The 12,560-nt window shown below is 38.6% G+C and overlaps 2 protein-coding genes across 7 annotated transcripts in view; one reads left to right on the top strand and one right to left on the bottom strand.

The window, feature by feature from the left end:
• Positions 1 to 12,560, bottom strand: part of LOC310713475 (uncharacterized protein) — a 78,046-nt gene that overhangs the window by 19,048 nt on the left and 46,438 nt on the right. The gene's annotated exons all lie outside the window — the stretch shown is intronic.
• The window catches only part of PREX2 (phosphatidylinositol-3,4,5-trisphosphate dependent Rac exchange factor 2), a 115,089-nt gene that overhangs the window by 72,690 nt on the left and 29,839 nt on the right, over positions 1 to 12,560 (top strand). For 4 of the 5 annotated variants that reach the window (XM_083517526.1, XM_083517527.1, XM_083517524.1 and 1 more), the window contains 7 exons: positions 574 to 659; positions 1,810 to 1,955; positions 3,816 to 3,933; positions 4,476 to 4,660; positions 7,176 to 7,337; positions 9,478 to 9,700; positions 10,890 to 11,097. In XM_083517526.1, the coding sequence (XP_083373652.1) occupies positions 574 to 659; positions 1,810 to 1,955; positions 3,816 to 3,933; positions 4,476 to 4,660; positions 7,176 to 7,337; positions 9,478 to 9,700; positions 10,890 to 11,097 (1,128 nt within the window). The remainder of the gene's footprint in view (positions 1 to 573; positions 660 to 1,809; positions 1,956 to 3,815; positions 3,934 to 4,475; positions 4,661 to 7,175; positions 7,338 to 9,477; positions 9,701 to 10,889; positions 11,098 to 12,560) is intronic. The other variant, XM_083517525.1, reaches the window with a different exon arrangement.

Raw genomic sequence — 12,560 nt, 5'->3', positions numbered from 1 at the left:
TAATGATCAGAATAGGGGGTAAAGGTTAATGGGTGAAAGGACTTACAAGAATTTAAGTAATTTAAATTATTTGTATATAGAGTAAGGAATATCTAGTGTTGTTGATAATGATAATGATGAGACTATGAATCGATAATAAATGGTAATGTATCAATATATCAGAAAATGTGATTTAAGTTTCTCTTTCTGTTATTTTTTAACATTTTGTCAACACCAAATAAATATTCAATAGGTTAAACACATGAAGAGGGCGTTTTCTGAAATAAGCAGTGTTCCTTGATTATTAGGGAAGTTTTTAATGTTTGAAGTTTTATTCTGTTTTTAGTCATCTGTTGGGAGCCGCCCAGAGTGGCTGGGGTATAAATACTATTATTATTATTACTATTATTACTATTATTATCTTCATCAGTGCTTATTCCCACTTCTCAAAACTAAGCTTCATGTGTAATTCATTGTTTGAGAATTTAGTAGAATTTTAAATAATAATAATAGTTTTATTAGTAGTAAATTGCTATATTCTGTTTAAAAATTGATAAATGTAATAAGCACACTGGTTTTGGATCTTCCACTCAGGACAGTGAAGATCCCCGACTCTGTAGATGGCCTTGGATTCCAAATACGAGGTTTTGGTCCTTCTGTTGTCCATGCTGTTGGAAGAGGTAGGCAGAGGGATTTAAGTGGATTGTAGTTGTGAATATCTTTTCTAAATAAAACCATCCCCACGAATATAGAAAGCTGTAGATGGAATTTACTTTAGATATATATGGCTGAGTCATATGATCAATACTTGATGGGTATTTGCTTTGATAGTTGTTCTATGAATAGTAGTGATGAAAGAAGGTTATAGTGGTTTTCACACACCATATTAAACCATAGCTACTGTTTAACTATGGTTTTAACATGCATGAGCAGCACACTGGTGCATGCTGCTCAGAAGTCCCTGCTATGCTCCTCTCTCCTCTTGGCAACACTACATTATGAGCACGTCATCTGAACCCAGGCTCACTGTTTGTTTCCCAGCAACAATCTATGAACAATAAGCCAACAGAGATGAGCTTTTTTTAGATCATAGGTAAGACAAACATGGTATTTCTCTATATTCTGCTGAGCTGCCATGCTTTGCTGCATTGAGATGCACCGTTAAGAAGCCTTTGAGCCCTGTGACTTTCACTGTCTCTGACTCCTTCGTGAGGTCAGGACAGATAAACATACCTTCATACCTGAATTTAGGTTTTCCAATAAACAAGTTCCAGACTGACATGTTTAGGATTAGGATAGATATAAATAAATGGGCAAAAGGGGCAGCAACAACAAAATACCAGTATACAGTGGTACCTCGGGTTATATATGCTTCAGGTTACATACGCTTCAGGTTACATACGCTTCAGGTTACAGACTCCACTAACCCAGAAATAGTGCTTCAGGTTAAGAACTTTGCTTCAGGATGAGAACAGAAATCATGCTCCTACAGTGCGGCAGCAGCAGGAGGCGCCATTAGCAGCAGGAGGCCCCTCTAGCTATTTGACTGCATGGTCACCATTGTTCATCAGCTTTATTGACCTGCTTTATTGGCTACTAATTCCAGAGGTGTCCAGTTCCCACCAAGTTGATAACCTTATCAAAATAGATCACACCAACAATTTATAAGGGGGCGGGATTCTCATGTAAAGCACCTTGTACATATTCTGTTGAATCACAGTGTTGGTTTAATTTAACATTTTCTTGAATAAACAAGCAACTATAAAACCAAACATTTTTTTTCCTAAGAAGGAAATTTCTAACTTGGCATTTTTTCTAACTGTTTTCAAGGAACCGTAGCAGCAGCTGCTGGCCTCCACCCTGGACAGTGCATAATTAAAGTGAATGGGATTAATGTCAGCAAGGAAACTCATGCAAGTGTTATTGCCCATGTCACAGCCTGCAGGAAATACAGACGTCCGATGCATGTAAAGATGGTGCTTATTTATTTATTGTTAATGCTACTTAAACAAAAAATACAGTTCGCTTCCATTCCTTGGCAAATGAACGTTAAAAATATATAATAGTCAGTTATTCTAAAGCTGTTGTCTAATCTAATTTGAACCACACATTAGAACTGAGTTCTGCTGAAGTCAAAGAGGACCAACTTTTAAATAAAAGTTTTGGAGCAGGATGTAGGGAGATTATTATGAATGCTTTACTCTTTTCCAGCATTCAGGGAAGATTATCTATAGCCGAAACCAGCACATGCAGGGTGAAAAGCTGAGCTAAGGGATATAAAGAAATTTGACCTAGTGCCGAATATGCCCTCCAACAGCCTTTTAAGAAACATTTCCAAAGAAGGATTATTAGAGATAAGACAAAAGCTGACCATAAAGCTCCAGTGAAGTGCAATAGGTTTCATCTTAACGGTAGTTAAACAAACCTTATTGCACTTCTGAACAGCTTTATATTGGTAAAAAATGACTATGGGTTATACTGATGATCTTGAGAATCCAACAAGGGCACTGGTTCCCAGGGTATTTTCTGAAGAACCGAATAAATATGTATCCAAACAGTCCTGCTTTGCTTTGGTGAATGTACCCTACCAACAGGTGCTCAAGATGTAATTAAATAAGCAATATTTAAATTTAATACTCTGATAGATTATCTTCTTTGTTTTCACTATTATATACGAATCTTCAGGAGATTTGTGTTGACAGTTTTGGCAACAGGGTGTTGTAAGATAAAGTAAAGATTTAAAACATACCATTTGTTATGATGCATCTTTTATTAAATATAAATGGAATTCCGATTTAAACCTCATCTGGTAAATACAATGTATTTTGAATTCTTCATGAATATAATTGCAATGATCGTGAAAGAGAAATAAGTTTAAGCTCTAGTTTATGAGAGCAATGTGCCAAAACTGTATTTTTTTTGCTGTTCTTGCTTAATTTTCATTTCATCCCACACGTTTCCCTTTAGAGGCTATGTTTTCAATTCTATCAGAACACAAGCTATTTTTGTGGTTCATCCAGCTGCATTTAAGTGCGGGTGATATAAGCTTCTATGGGGGATGTAATGTTTCAGTAATTCAGCATGAGATTGATTTCAAATATATTAAGTAAATTAATTAACATTTTTTGGGGGGATGGATTCGCTTTTTTATTGCCAGTCCAGCAAAGTTCTACATATCTGGGAACAAATTTTGAAGTAAAACAAATGATGAAGTGATCTGGTTTTGCTACAGTGAATGCAATTTAAAACCATGCTTTCCTCTCTCTCATCTGTTAATTTTTGTGGTGAACACCCAGCAAGCAACATCTTTCTATTATTTATTTAATATATTTATATCCTGCCTTTCTCCCAAGTGGGGATTCAGGGCAATTTTCCACATTAAAAAAAAATATTAAATTATAAAATATAAAGTAATAAAAGCAAACTAGATAGAAACAATAATTAAAATACATCAAAACATTTAAAACCAGCATGGTTTGCCCTGACAGCATCCCAGTGATCAGCATTGTCTGTACCTTAGTTTTCAGAGGCCTGTCTGAATCAGCCTTCCCATGGCAGAATAATGAAGGAACTAATCTAACATCTCTTGGGAGGGAATTCCACAACAAGAATATCTTGTGCACATATATGCCCTCTTTTGGGTTTCTCTCACACACAAAAAGGATGTGTGTGCTTAGGGGACTTAAAAATGTAAAATACCAAATCTCCTTTTTGGTTCATCTAGAATAAAAACACGGTTTCTCTGGCAAAGCTAATATGAATTAGTGTGTCTGTGTGTGTAAAGTAAAAACTTGTGTAAAGTAAAAACTTTCATCATTGTTATTACTTTGCTACAGCAAGATTCTATTCAGTGGGTATATAACAGTATTGAGAGTGCCCAGGAAGATCTTCAAAGAACAAACTCCAAACCCTTGGGGGAAGATGGAGGAGATGCCTTTGACTGCAAAGTAGAAGGTAGGATTATTTGTTTCTTTGTTATTAAGCAAAATAAAGGTGAGCTTTGGATGTTACCCTTACCAAAGCAAACACAATTTTCACCTGTTCGTATAATACAATTAAAAGTACAAGATAAAGTGCAGTTATTGCTTGTTTGCATGGTTTTATTAGCTATTACATATCTACTATCATAGTATATTTTTATCTTGTGAATGCAATGCAGAAGATTCCCTAACCCTGGATTTAAGCATGCTTATTTTCATATTGGATTGTGCCCACAGAATAACAGCAAGGCATACTCATATTTTGGTTGTCTGTTACTGTGATTACAGCTTTGGTTTGCAGATAATATTTTTAAAATCCCTTTACAACAAATGAACCATGTTTCAGAGACACAGTATCTGCACCACAGTCTCTTTCACCTGACTCACCCTGTTCAATCATTAATTTAGCAAAATGAAATAGGTGTTTATTTAGTAAATTAGTTAACTTAGGCATATTAGTTAGTTTAGTAAGCATAATAGGATTCAAAACAATTTGATTTTTAAATTTGTTTTTAGAAGTAATTGACAAATTTAATACTATGGCAATAATTGATGGGCGGAAGGACCATGTCAGTCTAACTGTTGATAATGTTCACCTGGAATATGGTGTAGTTTACGAGTATGACAGCACGGCGGGAATAAAATGCCATGTTTTGGAAAAGATGATTGAACCAAAGGGCTTTTTCAGCTTGACTGCAAAGGTATGAAACATAAAATATTTATTTGTTTAGTTCTTTATTGTTCCTTTGATCACTGAAGCAGCACACCCTATTTATGAATATGATTTATGGATATGATTATTGTAATTTAATCTCAAGTGTATTCTTTGCCAGTGACCTGTGTCCTATCGATGGTCATGAATTGTGGTCATTCACCCAGAAAGAAAATTAAGTTGTAGTGTAGTCATAAATTGAGCTTCTAAACTCAAAACAACAAATGCTGAAGAAGTAAAAAATTTCGCTACCTTTCCAACTATACCCCCCATACTCCACAAAAGTTTTTTTTTTAAGGGAAATATACAGTTTTTTCCAGGAATCCATTTATTTAATTATTGTATATTAATGTTGCCTTTTGAGCAAACACCACAAAACCATTCACACAGAAATATTAACTAATAATTATAAATTAAAACTATGTAATAAATGAGGAAATACAAGAGACAAGGAGGGGGAGAAAGCCCTGTGGCATGGCAGTTAATTAACTTAAGTCATAATGTTCCAGGAATACTCTGCCCATGTTTTTTGTTATGAAACGTCACTCAGATACCAGGCTAGACCCTATAAAAAAGCCTTTTGCATTCTGGGTGAAGAAGTGAGTTAATTTTTTTCTTGAACTAGGTGCACAAGGCACCTTCACTTTGCTCAGTCTTTACCATCCAGAGGTAGGTTACGTTGACTGGTCCAAGGCCACTCAGTGAAAGCCATCGATAGGGAGGGGGAAGGTATACCCACCTATGCTGTATACCTTGAACCAGAGGATTGCTTGGTAAGTCACCTTGTAGCAAATACAAGTACAGTGGTGCCTCGCAAGACGAAATTAATCCGTTCCGCGAGTCTCTTCGTCTAGCGGTTTTTTCGTCTTGCGAAGCAACCCTATTAGCGGCTTAGCGCTATTAGCGGTTTAGCGGTTTAGCGGCTATTAGCGGCTTAGCAGCTTAGCGGCTAAAAGGCTATTAGCGGCTTAGCGGCTTAGAAAAAAGGGGGAAAGTGAAAAAAATCGCAAGACTATCAAGACTCGCAAGACGTTTTCAATTTGCGAAGCAAGCCCATAGGGAAATTCATCTTGCGAAGCACATCGAAAAATGGAAAACCCTTTCGTCTAGCGGGTTTTTCGTCTTGCGAGGCATTCGTCTTGCGGGGCACCACTGTAATGTGAAACAATGGAAGGGTAACTGTGTTTGAGTGTTGGATATAGTAATCCTCGTAGATTTCTTTTCTCCAAAGCTGTGAAGCCTAATTAATAAGCAGCTTAATTTTTTAAAAATAGGAAACCATATAGCAATGCAATATTTTAGAGCTGGTAAAAATATAATAATTTGAAAATCAAGAACAGGGTCCAGATGTCTTAGTAATGATTTAACAGCAGTCTTTGTAGTTATGACCAAGGGATTACGTTTGCAGGTGTGTTTTGCATTATTAATTAAACCTGCAGAAAATTAAACTCTTACAAGCAATTAGAAACCTTTAATTAATGTGCTGATTCAGAAAGTAAGAGTTTAAAAGCTTTCTGTCTATAATTACATGAACTAACTTCTTCAGTTCTAGGGCAACTGTAATAAGCTATAACTATAATTACAATGTGTGCAAAAATTGGGTGATTAGGATCTGGAGTCTGTATCCTGGATCTGTTTCCCTCTAAACCAGGGGTCTGCAACCCGCGGCTCCGGAGCTGCATGTGGCTCTTTTACATCTTTGCTGCGGCTCCGGGGCGGATACTAGCGAGGGGAGGAGGCGCATTGTGCGCCCCGACACTCCTCACTGTGGCGGGCGCTGTACTGGCTGTGACGTCGCATGGGGGCGGTGCGTGCGTTAGTCACGCACCGTCCCGACGTCACCTTCCCACCCGCTGTCAGATCGTGGCTCCGGAGATATATTTGTTTTAAATGTCGCAATGGTTTTGCGGCTCCCAGTTGTTGTTCTTTCTTCGGAAACGGGTCCAAGTGGCTCTTTTTGTCTTAAAGGTTGCAGACCCCTGCTCTAAACAATATTGCCAAGTTATTGTGAAGGGAGGACGGGTTAATGACAGCCAATGGGCTTTGCAAGCCTCTACAATTAAAACCTCTGTTCAGGGTTGAGGTTCCTTTGACATGTTCTCTTTTATTTATAATTGTAATGAGCTTGGGGTTTGTTTTAAACAATACAAATATGACAAGGGCAGAGTGTTAAGGAAATCAGGTTCCAACTCACAGGGATAAAGGAATTGAAAGGAGGAGGGAGAAGAAGGAAGAAGCGATAGCCAAGTTGACTAGTGCTTAAGGAAGGCAGGTAAGGCATATAGAAAATTGTATAGAAATGAATTAAACAAACAAACAAACAAACAAAATTGCAGCTCAGTATCTGGGAGCTATTGCTGACAAGCAGCATACTTAAATCTGAAAAGAAATATCCTCTGCAAGAAAAAATGTTTATTGTCCTGCATTACTTGTTTGTTTACACTTATATCTAATGTCAGTCTTTTTAACACCAACACAATCCACCGCTTTTGTCTTACTCACAGATTCTCGAAGCTTTAGCAAAAAGTGATGAGCAATTTGTGCAAAACTGTAATAGTCTGAATAGTTTAAATGAAGTCATCCCCACTGAACTTCAGAGTAAATTCAGTGCCACTTGCAGTGAGAAAATTGAGCACATTTGCAGAAGGATCACTAGTTATAAAAAGGTAAGGAGCAAAAAAAAAAAGGGGGGGGGGATTTACTGACTTTGTTTAGAAATCTAAACAGTGCTGAAAGCATGCTGTTCAAATGCGGCCAGTAGAAGGTTGGCCGCTATTTGACCCAGCCCTCTGGCCGAAAGGGGTTTTCCCACCCCTGTCCTAGTGATCCTTTATTTTGCTTGCATTTCACAAGAATTATACACGCATTAGAATTTTACATTTGTACTTTGAAACTGGGTCTTTTGTTTTATGGACTAAAATGATATTTCTAAACTGGAACCTGGCAAGCAAATGTTTGCAATTTGCAAGTGGGGAGAGAGAGGGGGGGGTGCTTTAACACTCCACCACTTGACTTTAGAATAAATGGTTCAAAAACGTTTCATGGTCTAAATAAATATAGCTAGCAATCCATTTATTAAACCCTGTCTGTCTGTCTGTTCACCTTACTTCAACTTGACTGCCTCAGGTGGGTATTTTAACTGCTCAGTCAGAAATTCAATGTAGCCAAATACATTATGCTTTTCCTATTTCTTGCCTACTTTACAAGAATTTAATGTGATGTGCAGTTTCCAGGATAAGAATAGCAAGATCATACTAGGTCAGGAGGAAGTACATTGGCACAACCACAAGGGGAAGGCGTATATAATTACTATACCTGATACATTATCTTATTATAAACCCACATATTCATCAACTTCTCAGATAAGACCTTTCCAAAATCCATAATCATGTTGCAAATTTGCCGTTTCAAAAATGTTTACTGTTCTTGATGGCTATTAGTAACCTGTTTCATTCCAAGAATAGCTATGCCTTTCTTTTAGGGAGGTTAATGTAACCATAGTAACAAAAGTGTGCTGTTAGCTTCATTGTGAAAGTTTGAAATCTATAAACAGAAATGCACTGGCTTCCTGCAGTGCTTATTATTATCTCATTATTTCTCAGAGAAGTTTTAAGGCCTGGGTAATAGTCGCCACTTTTTCCAACGCATGCATGAAAATAAATGTGGAACTTAACTTTTGACTTAAGTTGTAACTAGCCATTTGGCACCTGTGGGAGACAATGTGTGGGAGATTTAAATGTGAAAAATGTACAGTCAAACCTCGGTTCTTGAACGGCTCTGATTTAGAACGTTTCGGCTCCCGAACACCCAAAACCCGGAAGTAAACGCTCCGGTTTTTGAACATTCCTCGGAATTCGAACATCTGACGCAGCTTCCGCTTGAGTGCAAGAAGCTCTTGTAACCAATTGGAAGCCACACCTTGGTTGTCAAACGTTTCGGAAGTCAAACGGTCTTCCAGAACGGATTATGTTTGACAACCGATATTTGACTGTACTGCTGTTCTTCCTATTTAAGTGTCCTTGTGTCCTCCTTGTTCCAGTTTCACATGTTATGTATAATATATCCATACAAGCATACATGGATAGAAATATTATCAACATTACACACAGTATAGCATAAATTTATGGTACAAGCTCAATAATCTGTTGATTTTATTCAAAACCGAAGCTGCACACAGGAACATAGATGCGTGTTTTTGTTTGTGGGTGTAGGAGTGCACTGTGCCTATTGATCTGTAAGAAAAAGTACCTACTTTGGTTAGAATTGCTGCTAAGACTCCTATTAGTTAAAAGTCTGCATTCCTAGGCTATGCTATGTGGGTACCTAAATATCAATTGATTGGTCCCTAGGCGATTCAGTTGGGGCTACTTCAGCAATGAGATTCACATCAAGCCCCCTGTTTAAAAGATTCGTTCTCCCTGAATGGTTTGTTTGTTGCTTGTTTTGCCTGTTTATTAATTCTTATCTTTCTACAAGTCTTAGGCTGCCACAGGATTGTTCATTTTGCTTTTAATTGCTTTTCAAACTATTGTTCCCATAGTCTGTGATTAGAATAGAAGTAGCACTTGGACTCACCTGCAATCTTCTTCCTCTCTTCTCCAGTAAAAAGCAATATGAGGTTAGGCATGGACACAGAGAAGGAACATTGTTATATTTCAAGAAGTCAAACTTCAGTTCAGTTCCACCTATCAGGTTGGGGAATACTAAAGTGTGAGAGAGAATTTTCCTCATATCTGAAAAGTAAATAGAGCTAACTATATTTAAACCTTTTAGTAGTTGCTAATATACTCTACCCTGCCCCTGCAGTTTTCACGGGTGTTAAAAAACCGAGCTTGGCCTACCTTCAAGCAAGCAAAGTCAAAGATCTCACCACTGCACAGCAGTGACTTCTGCCCAACTAACTGCCATATCAACGTGATGGAAGTGTCATATCCTAAAACTTCAACGTCACTTGGCAGTGCTTTTGGTGTTCAGCTAGAGAGCAGAAAACATCTTTCCCATGAAAAAGAAAACAAACATACTGACCAAGGTAAGCTTCAATATGAGCTCTAGCTATCTACCTTCCTCTACCTACCTGTCTGTCTGAAAACTACCCCTCAACATTTGAGCCTATGTTCGACATCAACTGCAGCATTTTGCAGCAGGCAGGTAATCCCACATAGAGCATGTTCCAGGAAGCAAGCCTTGAGGTTACCAATGCATAGATCACCATGGCCAGACCATCCCTGTCCCAAGCATGGCCATAGCTGACATATCAGCCACAGCTGGTAAAAGGCACTCCTAGCCACTCATAAATTCCCAGTGACAGAAATGGATCCAGGAGCACCACCAAACTCTGAGCCTGTTCTTTCAAAGGGAGTGCAACCCCACCCAGAACAGGCAACTGCCCCATCTTCCAGATACAGGAACTACTAATCTATGGCATCTTCATCTTCCCATGGTTCAAGCTCAGTTTATTGCCCCTCATCCAGTCCACTACTGCACACAAAGCACAGTCCAGATTATGCACAGCTGCCCCTGACTCACATGTTATGGAGAAGTACAGCTGTGTGTCATCAGCACATTGACTTTGCCCCAAAACTCCTAATGACCACACTCAGTGATTTCATATAGATGTTAAACAGCATTGAGAACAAGACACGACATTGTGGTACACCATAGTGCAAAGACCATGTAGCTGAAACACAGTCTCCCAATGCTACTTTCTGGACATGATCCTCTAGGTAGCAGTGAAACCACTGCAAAACAGTGCCCTCAATACCCATCCCACACAGCTGATTCAGGAAGCTACCATGGTGTATGGTATCAAAAGCTGCCATTTCCTTAATCATTTTCTTTTCTTTTCCTAGCATAAAGCAAACTAAGAAGCAGTTAGGCACTGGCAGATTTTGCCAAAATGTTTGATCCTTCAGTGCTTGGGCTATTTAAACAGACTTTTTATAACCCTTGAATAACAGAACTAATGTTTCACTAGCAAGCAGACAATTTGCAAAAATAAAAAATAAAAAAATGAATTAATTGTTATGCATAGTTGGATTTTCAATATCAAATTGCTCATGTGTTGAATGTGTAAAACTTTTTAAACTCAGTGTGATTATTAACTGGATTCATGAAAAATGTATTATCTTCTATGGTTCAAAATAAGTGAGCTACAACTACAGAGACCAATATACCTGATAACCTACTTATGCATTCTATTTTATTTCCTTCTTGCCCAGGTAAACTGAGTCCCATGGTTTATGTACAACATACAATTACCACTATGGCAGCTCCATCGGGACACTCCTTGGGTCAACAAGATGGCCATGGTTTGAGGTATCTGTTAAAAGAAGAGGATCTGGAAACACAAGATGTCTATCAGAAACTGTTGTGCAAACTGCAAGCTGCACTAAAAGAGGTGGAAAACTGTGTTTCTCAAATAGATGAGTAAGTAAAACTTATGTAATGTAGGGATTTTGGACATTAAGACATAAATTTGCTTTTAAAGGAGCCCTTCCTAACATTGTAGCTTAGCCTATGTATTGGACTTTTCTGTGAGGACTTTTACAGTTCAGTGGTAGGAGATTTCATTTGTGTGCTGCACATCCTGGGTTAAATACCTGCTATTTCATTCATATATATATATATATATATATATATATATATATATATATATATATATTTGGAAGCATGGCTGGAAAGTACCTCAGCCTGAGACCTTGGAGAGCTTCTTTAAGCTAGAATAGACAGAAGCGAGTTAGATGATCTGACTCACTGGCAGATTCATATAAGTCGAGTAAAAGGATAAAGGCCATTGGAACAATGCAGTTCCCTACAATCAATATAAAAAAATCAATATAAAATTGGCAGAAAATGATAGCAAAGAGTTTAAGGCGGGGTGGATTAAATCCTATTTATTTCCAAGATGTACATACTGCTCACATGACCTCTTTGAGCAGCTTACAATTTAAAATAACACAATGTGATACAATAAAAACCACAGCAAAATGTTACAATATAAAGTAACAAGAAAATAGAAAAAACAGAAGCAGGAATGGCCCAGCCATTAGGCAAAGTGAGGCAACTGCTTCAAGTGGCAGATGCTGGGGGATATTATTATCAGTAGTAGTGCTGGTATTATATTAATTACATTTGTATACTTCCCTATACCCATAGGTCTCAGGGTGGTTCACAACATGAAATCACAATATAAAGACACTAAATACATAATAGAAACAAAAAAGAGCCAATAATCTCCCCTCCCCCGTGCTGTTTCTCTTAAGCGCCTCAGCCATTCCCCTGAGTTGGGACAGGAGGATGTGGTGTGTCCTGCCCCCCAAAACTAGCTTTCTTGGATGTGGTTGTGCACACTACCTCATCAGCAATGTTCAATTAAGATTCAGCTGCCAGTCCAGTTAGCTTCTTTATCTGGAATGGAGAAGGGTGCCATACTGATCTTTGCCTCAAGCCAAAATATGTCTTGAGCCAGCCATGAATAGTAGCCGTATCATTCCCCCCCTCTCACACACTCCATAACCTCAACATCTTCCCGATTAAACGGGTTTAAACTAACCTCCTAAAAGTCAGTGGTGACTGACTGAATTCCTTAGGTGAAAGGTTTCAGTGATAGCTGTCAGGTGTGCATGCAGGAGCCAGGCCCTGTGACCAATAGGACTTTGCAGGACTGGGGCCTTCCTAAGTTTGTTCTGAAGAGGCAAGGTGCAGCCCCACAGGCAGTGGCGTAGCGTGGGTTGTCAGCACCCGGGGCAAGGCAAGTAATTTGTGCCCCCTAACCCGTGGATTTGCGCCCCCTAACCCATGGATTTGCGCCCCCTAACCCTAACCCCCAGATGTTGCGCCCGGTGCGGCCGGCCCCCCCCCTGCATCCCCACGCTACGCCACTGCCACAG

Source organism: Podarcis liolepis, assembly GCF_965112155.1.
Source record: "Podarcis liolepis genome assembly, chromosome: 8".
Lineage (NCBI taxonomy): Eukaryota > Metazoa > Chordata > Lepidosauria > Squamata > Lacertidae > Podarcis > Podarcis liolepis.
The sequence above is the reverse complement of the archived record's forward strand: the minus strand, read 5'-3'. Positions and strand labels throughout refer to the sequence as shown.